Source organism: Rattus rattus, chromosome 4 (genome assembly GCF_011064425.1).
Source record: "Rattus rattus isolate New Zealand chromosome 4, Rrattus_CSIRO_v1, whole genome shotgun sequence".
In the NCBI taxonomy this organism is placed as follows: Eukaryota; Metazoa; Chordata; class Mammalia; order Rodentia; family Muridae; genus Rattus; species Rattus rattus.
In genome coordinates, this window is record NC_046157.1 from 2652804 (window position 1) to 2662907 (window position 10104).

The 10104-nt window shown below is 45.1% G+C and overlaps 1 protein-coding gene across 1 annotated transcript in view; it reads right to left on the reverse strand.

Annotated features, from left to right (window-relative positions):
• Pi4ka (phosphatidylinositol 4-kinase alpha) overlaps positions 1-10079 on the reverse strand; it is a 112748-nt gene extending 102669 nt beyond the window's left edge. Inside the window, exon 1 of the mRNA XM_032899855.1 lies at positions 9894-10079. Within this exon, the coding sequence (XP_032755746.1) occupies positions 9894-10064 (171 nt within the window). The 5' untranslated portion in view covers positions 10065-10079. The remainder of the gene's footprint in view (positions 1-9893) is intronic.
• Positions 10080-10104: the final 25 nt, after the last annotated feature.

Here is a 10104-nt window from a genome sequence, read left to right on the forward strand (position 1 = left end):
AAGCAGAGCAGATGGATCTCTGTGAGCCTGAGGTCAGCCTCGTCTGTATACAGGAGACCCTGCCTTTAGAAGGCGGCTGGGAAAGAGAGAGAACGTGCAGTTAAGGACATGTGCTGCGGCTTCCCATGGCCAATGTTAACTCCCAGCACATATATATATAGGTGGCTCAGAGCAGCCTGTAAATGCAGGGTATCTGACACCCTGAGGCGTCTTTACACTGTATTCACATTCAGATTCCCTCCTCCACACATAACCAAAAATAAATAAGCACTTGTGGCAATACTTTGACCTGATCCTTTACAGAAACGCCAAAGCAAGGAGAAAGTCAGCAGCCCTCCCTCAGTCAGGACACTGAGCAGAAAAGCCGTCTGAGAATCAACCCTGCAAGCTGTGGCAAACTAAGTCAAAAGGAAGCTACAGTAGCAACACTGCTTCCAGAACAGCCTTTGTTACTTGAAACCTCTGGGAGAGTCCTTACACAGACACCGTTCTCTGGGAACTAAAAGCTAAGCTTAAAGAACCAGTGGTATGAATTTCATTGCTAAACCACCCCCCTCTCCTTCCTTCCTTCTTTTTTTCTTTCTTTCATTGACTTTTTTTATTGGATATTTGCTGGAGCCATGGGTCCCTCCATGTGTACTCTTTGATTGGTGATTTAGTCCCTGGGAGCTCTGGGGGTCTGGACAAGGTCTCTCTATGCCAGTGGTTCTCAATCTGTAGGTTGAAACCCCTGGAGTGGTGTCCAATAACCCTTTCACAAGGGTAGCCTAAGACCATCAAAAAACAGGTATATTTGCATTACAATTCATAACAGTAGCAAAATTATAGTTATGAAGTAGCAACGAAATAGTTTTATGGTTGAAGGTTACAACGACATGAGGAACTGTGTCTTAGGAAGATTGAGAACCACTGCTCTATGCCTTTGTAGCTGTCCTGTAACTTACTATGTAGACCAGGCTGGCCTTTAACTCAGAGAGGCCTGCCTACTGGGATTATAGGTGTGCACCAGCACTCTGGCCAAACCTGTTTGTTTTTTCAATTGTCTTTCTCAGGTGTGCTAAGAACTAACATTTTCTAAGCCATCACAACAGACAAGGTAACTGTGACATGATACACATCATCCAAGACAGAAATTTCATTAATAATACCCTCTTGAGGCTGCTGAGATGGTTCAATGGGCAAAGGACTTGCTGCCAAGCCTGGCAATGTACATCTAAGTCCTCAGGACACCCATGGTAGAAGGAAAGAACTGACCCTAGAATGTTGTCCTATGTCTTCTACACATATATGCCATAAAAACACACACATACATGTACAAATATATATGATATACAAATAAATGAACAATAAATTGTCAATATTCTTCGGCCATCTACAGGCAGATGTATTTTCTTCTGCAATTTAACATGCCTTTTCTACATTTCACACAGGCAGTGTTCTATGTGCTTTAACATAGTCAAAAGTTAGAAACCATAATTTAAGAGCCTTCCTTCCTTCCTTCTGGCTGACCCAGATCAACTTGACATACAAACTAGAGTTCTTTGAAAAGAGGGAAATGAGACAAGGCCTCCATATGATCTGTTGTAAGGCATTTTCTTAGTGATTGATGGGAACAGCTCGGCCCACCATGGGCGGTGCCATCCCTGTGCTGGTGATTCTGGGGTCTATAAGAAAGCAAGCCAGTAAGCAGCATCCATCCATGGCCTCTGCATCAGCTCCTGCCTCCAGGTTCCTGCACTGCAAGTTTCTGTCCTGACTCCCTCTGATGGTGAACTATGCCACGGAAGTGTAAGACAAATAAGCTCCTCGCCAACCTGCTTTGTGGTCACGATGTTTCATCGAAGCAATAGAAACCCTAAGACATTCCCCCCAATTTCTCAAGTCCTGTTCAAGTATCCAACAGGAGGGGTCAGCACGAACATGTACACATATGGTTCCCAGCACACCCATTCCAACGGACAATACCCTGTTAGTCAGGGAGCTGCGCAACAGGAAGTACTCAGTTTTATTTCAGCTCCTTCGCTTACTTAAGTGACCAAATGGGCAAGTAAGGCTGTTCACTGTGTAAAGAACAGTTGCTGCCAGGCCTGACAAGCTGAGTTTAATCCCTGGGACTCACAGAGAGAGAAGCAATTCCAGACAAGTTGACTTCCACACTACTGCCACAGCATGAGTCTCCCCCAACCTCAGTAAATAGGAAATGTAATGACTTAATAAATGTTAAACCTGGGGCTGGGGATTTAGCTCAGTGGTAGAGCGCTTACCTAGGAAGCGCAAGGCCCTGGGTTCGGTCCCCAGCTCCGAAAAAAAGAACCAAAATAAATAAATAAATAAATAAATGTTAAACCTACCAAACCCTTCTGCATTTGCTTTCTTCTGTAAAAAGTAGACAAAAGGATGAGGACACCTACAGATAGATACACACAGACTCTTACTCATACCTTAAAACTACATAAAATCAAATCTCCTCTGAGCCTTGAGCATTTACGTGTAGCTATGAAGAGATACGAGAAAGTGGATAACTATAGGAAGCCGCTGCTTCATACGTTAGGCAAGTAGCACAGCTGTGATATCTGACAGGAGAAAACAGTATGAGCCCTATCACTGCTGGGCAGTACATCTCAAGCAGACATTGGTGGCCTCACTGAATATAAAGACAGAAACAGACAGGAAGGCTATCACAGCTAGAAATCCTGAAAACGGAGCACAATAGAAGTAAGGCCCAAAAATCTGCTGTATTCTTTGTGCATGCAAAATAGATGAAGTTAGGCCAAGAACAAGGAACTGTGAGCTGAACAGTTCTCATCATTGACTAAGCCTGTTACCCAGGTAGTGACTGCAGTAATGGAGTAAAAGCTACTTTAGACCTTCTCTAACAAAGTTTGAAAATCAGCTTCAGATCTGGGTGTGGTAGCGCAGGACTGCAATTAGATCTCAAGAGCCACTTGCCTAGCACGTCTGAAGCACCACAAAAATAAAGATATAAATAAATTCCTCCAGCTATGGACTGGGGTTAACAAGCACATAGTCTACCAGGGAAAGTTCAATCTGTCCCCAGTACCTCAGTTTTTTTAAGTAGCAGATCAATAGCTAAGATCCTAAAGACAGGCATTCTAACCGAAGAAACAGAAGTCGTTCTAGGTCCTAGGGAAAGGACTCTGGAAGAAGCCTCCTGAGGACAGGGCCAGGAATACAAGGCAAGGAAAGCTGCCAACTTTGCAGTGACTCTCAGTGACTCAGAATTAGGAGACTCCACTGGTATGACATGGACCAGTAGGCCACTGTATTTCCTGGAAGCAGCGGAAGCATGGTCAGGCAGAGTCAGGAAGATCAGACTGACCTAAGTACAGGAGCCTGGAAACCAACCTCCATGACGATTCCAGCAATGAAAGGCCTGTTTCTTATCTATCCCTCCTCTCATCTTTCTCCTAGAGAACAAGAGCTGAGGACCGAGGAGAACTTAGTCCCAAAGAACTTCACAGAAATATTCTTGTTGGTGGTAAAGATTTTTGGGACCCAAGTCTTCTAAAGAAGAAGCCAAAGCTCATGCAGGAATCAAAATATTAAAACATTTTAAAGTTCTGAGCTGAGGATATAACTCAGTTGGTAGAGTACCTGCTTGCTTAGGAAGGATGAAGCCCTGAGTTCCATTCTTAACACTGTATAAATCAGGCCTGGTGGTACGTGCCTGTTACCCTACCACTTGGGTATCCTAGCACACCAGTCTAAGAGCCTTATGGTTAGTTCCCAAGTACGGCAGTAGTCTGAGTGACAGGCTCAGGATACCTCAGTGGACAGGGACTAACAATAAGTCTGACTTGCTGCTGGTCAGACAAATCACCAGATCAGAACTGCTTCTTATTTTCTTGGGATCCCACATACTAGTAAACAGCAGTAGCTCAATAAATGCTTTCTAAATGAGTGATTTTAAGTAATTAGAAAAAATATACTGAGCAGTCTCAGAGTGGTCTCATGGCTTGGGACCAGGGTATAGGAAATTAACATAACTGTGGCATACAGAGGACAAATGTGGGGAAGTGTGTTATTAAGGTGCCAGTCATGTCAGAGTTGCCTGCATTAATGAGAGCTAAGCTCAAGTGGCAGGTCTAGTCTTGAGCACTGAGCCTTCACAGGTTAACATGACCTGTACGAAGTCCCCTGACACCTCTCTGAAAGAAAAGGAGAGAGAAATACAAAAACAGGGCTGGAGCGATGGCTGCTTGGGAATGAGCACTGGCTGCTCTGGCGGGAGCTTCCAGGTGCTGGTTTTATTCCCAGCACCTACACGACAGCTCACAATCACTGCAACTCCCTTTCCAAGGAGAGCCAATACCCGCCCCTCTGACCTCCCCAGGGCACCTGGCATGCACACAGCACACAGTGCACACACACACACACACACACACACACACACACACACACACACACACACAGAGGCAAAACACCCATAAGTGTAAAAAAAGTTAAGGAGAGAAAGAGAAGGAAGGAAGGAAGGGAGGGAGGGAGAAAGAGGGAGGGAGGGAGGGAGAGAGAGAGAGAGAGAGGAGGAGGAGGTGGGGGGGAGGGGGAGGGGGAGGGGGAGGGGGAGGGAAGTTTCTCAGCACCAATATTCACATATCTTCATTTTTGCTGTCCTAGGAAAGCCTTCCAAGATCTTCTAAGATTTTCCCTCCAAAAATGGCTAAGGGCTTCTTATCAACTATTTTAAAGTAGATGGATGAAGTAAGCAGGTGAATCTGCTAGAACTAACATCACAGCAATCCCTATCCTAATACACCCTCGAGACCTCCGGTGAGGGCCAGGCACAACAGAAGCAGGAGGTCAAACTGCCCCAAGTTCAAGGCCAGCCTAATCTACATAGCAAGGACTACACGCCCAATCTATGTGCCTACCAGGACTATATAGTGAGAAAAATAGAACAACATATACACAAAAGTGCAAAGCAAAATTATTCAAGATGATTCCAGGAATCCACAATAGACGTCGAACAGCCACCTACAGAAGCCTATTTTACAAAATCGTTCCAGGGGTCCCTCAAAGTGCCCACAAACATACTGCTGTATTCACAGCTAAATTTATTTGTTATACTAAAAAACTGGAAGCAAGGAGAAGAGACACAGGTCCTATTGGGAAAATGCACAGACTTTCCTTATTTTCTCCATCCTGTGGGGTTAAACACATCTGTTCCTTGCTACTACTACTACTACAAAAAAAAAAAAAATTACAGTAGCTGGTATGCTCAGAAGCTGCTCTCGTTAGCTTAAGTTCAGTTTAAGTTTAGTGCAAAAAGCCAGGCTCATCCCATTAGCCATTATATGCAGAGAATGGCAAGTATATAAGCTGCTTCCGACACTGTACTTAGCCTCTACTACCTAGTACTTCCTTCAGGTTATTTCATGGTCTGTATACACAGACTCAGAACTTGTGGCATACCATCCTTCTGGTTCAACAGCTCAACTAAGACCAAATCCTCATTGTATGGGTCTGTACATTCTAAAACAGGATGGGTGCTGTCTGCCCAGATACACCTAGGCCATCACTGAGTAAGTTTAAGGATGGGCTTCCTCCTGGGTCATACCAACAGAGTGGGTTACTGACATATCAACACAGACAATGAGTCTGTATCCTACAGCTGCTGCCACAGTTGAGGCTATTTCCACCATCCACATCGTTCAGAAGTCTGCAATCCTCAGCAACACCGTAATACACGGTCACAAGTGACCATACGATAGCCAGCTGCTCAGATTAAGGTCAGAAATCTCACACTATTTCCATGCTAGTATCTGGCCCACCAAAAGAGCAAAAGCAACTGTTGGATGAACTGTTACTTCCTCTTATTTAATCCATGCATCCTACTCTTGCTGATAGAAATCAATGTGAAGATTGGTGACTGAACTACTTCATAGCTGCAGTCTCTGGTCTCTGTTCTAAGACAGATGAAGTTGTACTGCAAGCCCACACAGCTAGAGCGGCTGCCCAGGAAGCTGGTGAGCCAATGTTTAAATTTAATATGAGACCACGAAGAGAAACCCATGCCTCACTGAAGCTGGAGACATTACTCAGTGGTTAGGCACTGGCTACTCTTCCAGGGGATGTTCAATTCCCAGCAGATATATGGCAGCTCACAACCATCTGTAACCCCAGTTCCAAGGGATCTGAAGGCCTCTTGTGGCCTCCACATGTACCAGGCATGAATGTGGTGCATAAACATGCAGGCAGGCAAACTTCCCACACATGTAATGGTTGTTATTTTTAGGTTTTTTGTTTTTGTTTTTTCTTTTTTGGTTTTCTATTTTGAAGACAGTATTTCCCTGTGTAGTGCTGACTTTTCTGGTTAGTCACATAGACATCACTTGCCTAGCAACTACCAAACAGATCTCCAGAAGAAAATATATAAATTTTACCCCATACACAGGGGTTTTAGGCACAACAAATCATGCTTATCAAACAGGGAATAGAGGTAACAGTTCAAATGCCAAAATTCTCAGATACCAGCCATGGCCAAATCACAAGCAAACCCTTCAGACAGTGGCCTTGGATCTGTCTCTTAACTCTTTTGCTCAAAGTGATTTGTAACTACTTTCCAAAACAAGTGATTTTAGGGAATCCAGGGAAGAATCAAGTAACCTTTCATTATACTGTTATCTTGACAGCTGAAGCAATTATGACAAACAACTAACAAAGTTACAATTAAAAAATATCAAGGTCTTGGTTTGCATTGATTTGGTTAGTGGGGATCAAATCTGGGGCCTTGTCCATGATAAGCAAATGCTCTACCAAACACAGTCTACCACTGGCACATCCAGGGATCCCATAATTTCCTTTTAATTTTTTCTTTACATTTATCTAGCATGTATGTCTGTGTCTTGACTGATAAGCAATAAGAAACAAGCTGAGTTCAAAGTGCACTTCTCGACTGCTGAATGAGAGAGAAATCTATTTCTGGTGGAGATGTAGGACAATCTTAAGAATCATCCACTTCAGGAGCTGGGGGGATGGCTTAGATTGTAGAGGCATAGGCTGTTCTTCCAGAAGACCTGGGTTTGATTCCCAGCACTCATAAACATCTATTACACCAGCTCCAGGTATTCTAATACCTTCTTCTGGCTTCCATGGGCGCACCATGCAAGTGGTGCTGCACAAGCATATATGCAGACCAAACATTCATACATATAATTTAAAATAAAATAACTTCAAGAATCATCCAGTTCAGATTGACAAGATAACCAGTGGCCACTGTACAGACACTTACCACCAAGCCTGATGACCTGAGAGTTCAAAGGGCAAACCAGCTCCCACAAGTTCTGACTCCTTCAATCCCCACTTTTCTGAATAAATGTAAACATATTTGTTGTTGTTTTAAGGTGCATTATTTTTATTTTATGTGCTTAATGTTTTGCTTATGTGTAAATCTGTGTATCATGTGTATGTAGTATCCATGGAGACCAGAAGAGGGCAGCAGATGCCTGAAAGTAGGGTTACGGATAGTTGTGAGCCACCATGTGGGTGCTGAGACTTGAACCTGGGTCCTCTAGGAGAGCAGCAAGAGCTCTTAACTGCTGAAATATTTCTCAAGCTCATCGTAGGGTGGTTTTATTTAGGTCTTTTTATTGATCTTCCTAACACCCCTACCAAGTACTGTTCTGTGTTTTGGTTTTTGGTGGTTTTGCATGAGAGAATCAACATGTGGAACTGAGCTGTCCACTTGTACTTGTGTGATGGCGCTCACCCTCAACCCCAGCACTTGGTAAGCGGAAGCAAGCAGGTAGAGCTCTGTCTGTTAAAGGCTAGCTCAGTCTACTCAGGAGTTCCAGAAAAGCCATGTTGTGAGATCCTGTCTCCACCAAAAAGTGAGGGGGAAGAAGGAGTGTTTGCTCAGTTCATAAAAGCATATGCAGCCAAGCCTGACAATCTGAGTCCGATCTCTGAGACCCACATGGTGGGAGGAAAGAACTGATTTCTGCAAGTTTGTCCTGTGACCTCCAGATGCCCATTATAGCATATAACAAACAAACAAACAAACAAATAAACAAACAAAGGGGAGGGGTTGGACAGATGGCTCAGCTGTTAGAAGCACTGGCTGCTCTTCCAGAGGACTCAGGTTTGATTCCCTGCACCCATGTGGCAGTTCACATGATTCCAGTGCCAAGGGATTCAATGATGCCCTCTTCTGACCTCTGCAAGCACTAACACATATTGTGTACAGAGCACATATGCAGGCAAAACATTTGAACACATAAAACAAAACAAGTTTTGAAACACAAGCAATAAGGGATACAAATTTAAATGGTCTTACCACTGAAACTCATATTCTCTCTCTCTCTCTCTCTCTCTCTCTCTCTCTCTCACACACACACACACACACACACACACACACGCTGCCTTTCTCCCCTTGAGTCAGGATCTTAATACACTGCCCAAGTTGTACCACAATTCCTAAACCAGGTTTGTTTTTTTTGGTTTTTTTAAAATGCTATTATTGGTTTATTAGGCGCCGCCTAGGAAGGCTGCAAGGCCCTGGGAAAAAAAAAAAGAACCAAAAAAAAAAAAAAAAAAAAAATGCTATTATTGGGCTGGAGAAATGGCTCAGCTGTTAGGACTGCTCTTCCAGAAGTCCTGAGTTCAAATCCCACAAGGTGGCTCACAACCATCTGTAATGAGATCTGATGCCCTCTTCTTGTATGTCTGAAGATAGCTACGGTGTAGACATAATAAATAAATAAATCTATCTTTTTAAAGTTATTATTATTATTAATTTGTGCTCCCATGTGCTCATGCATGCAGGTGCCCACAGACACCAAAAGAGGGCTTCCTGATGCCCTGACAGGACCTAAGCTGCCAGGCATGGGTACTGAGACACCAACTCTGAAAGAGCAGCAACTGCTCAGCCATCTCTGCAGATACTGGCTGTCCCTGGGCGGCATGGACATGCTACCATGGCCAGCTTATATTCATTCTTTAGCCAGAATTAGGGTTGGCATTAGACCTTCCAGAACCTGCTCCCACTGCAGGTAAGCTATAAAATCAAGTTTGAGAACTTACAAGGTCAAAGATCAGGTCACTCTGCCTTTCAGCTTTACCGTCAGGGGCAGGTGCACTAAAATCTGTCTTCTTCCTATCACAACATCCATTGGTTGTTTTCTTTTGTTGTGTTTGCTAACAGAAAGCGGCTAGCCTTCTTAATCCTGGGGTTTTACCTTTCACCAACAGCCCAGTTCACCTCCCATTCCAGCTCCAAGTATATCTTTTACCTTCCAAGATAAGGACTGGCCTGTCTTTCTCTTAGGAAGCAATCCTCAATTTAGTCCTCTGTCTACTAACAGTTCATTGCCCATTCCTGCCACTGCACCTTCTCGAAACTCATCTTTTGATCCAGTCTAACGCTACCATCTCTTAAGTAATACGGTTTGCAGATCAGGACGCACTTCCAGACACAGTGCTTTAGCTGTCTTTCTCCGCAATCCGATGAGAAGGGCAAAAGGCGGGGGGAATAGCCCATCTTACGAGAAAGACACCTCTCCAAGATCACTGAATGAAAAACGGAAAATCAGGACCAAAGGATTGGACTCTGGATCCTTGGCTCATCTCGCCACGCCTCACAGGCAGTCACGTCGCTGCCACAACCCCCGCATCTGAGATGTCGCAGCAGCAGTCCGCCCGCCCGCCCGCCTACAGTTCACCACCCTCCCACTCCCACCTGTACCAGACCTCCCTGTATCCCGTCGACTTCCCGATTCCTCTCTTCACCAGACCCCACTCCCACCGACCTCCCTATCTCGCTGCCACCTTTATTCAGGAGCCCCCCTCTAGTCGCAAGTAACCTTCTCAGACGCTAGCTGCATCCCGCCGCTTCACCACCTCAGGCCCCTCCTCCTGTCAGTCCGCTGGGTTACCTTCTCCAAGGATGCAGGTCTCTGCACAGCCAGGGAGCGGGCCAGTGAAAGCACTGTGTTGAAATAAAAACCTCGGGAGGTGCTGGAACCAGAGCTGGACCCCGAGCCGCCGCCGCTGCCGCCGGCGCCAGCGCCGGCGCCGCCGCCTCCCCGGGCCCCAGCAGCCGCCATCACAGCGCGCGTCCGGGCGCTGGCGGCCGGGTTTGCAGCT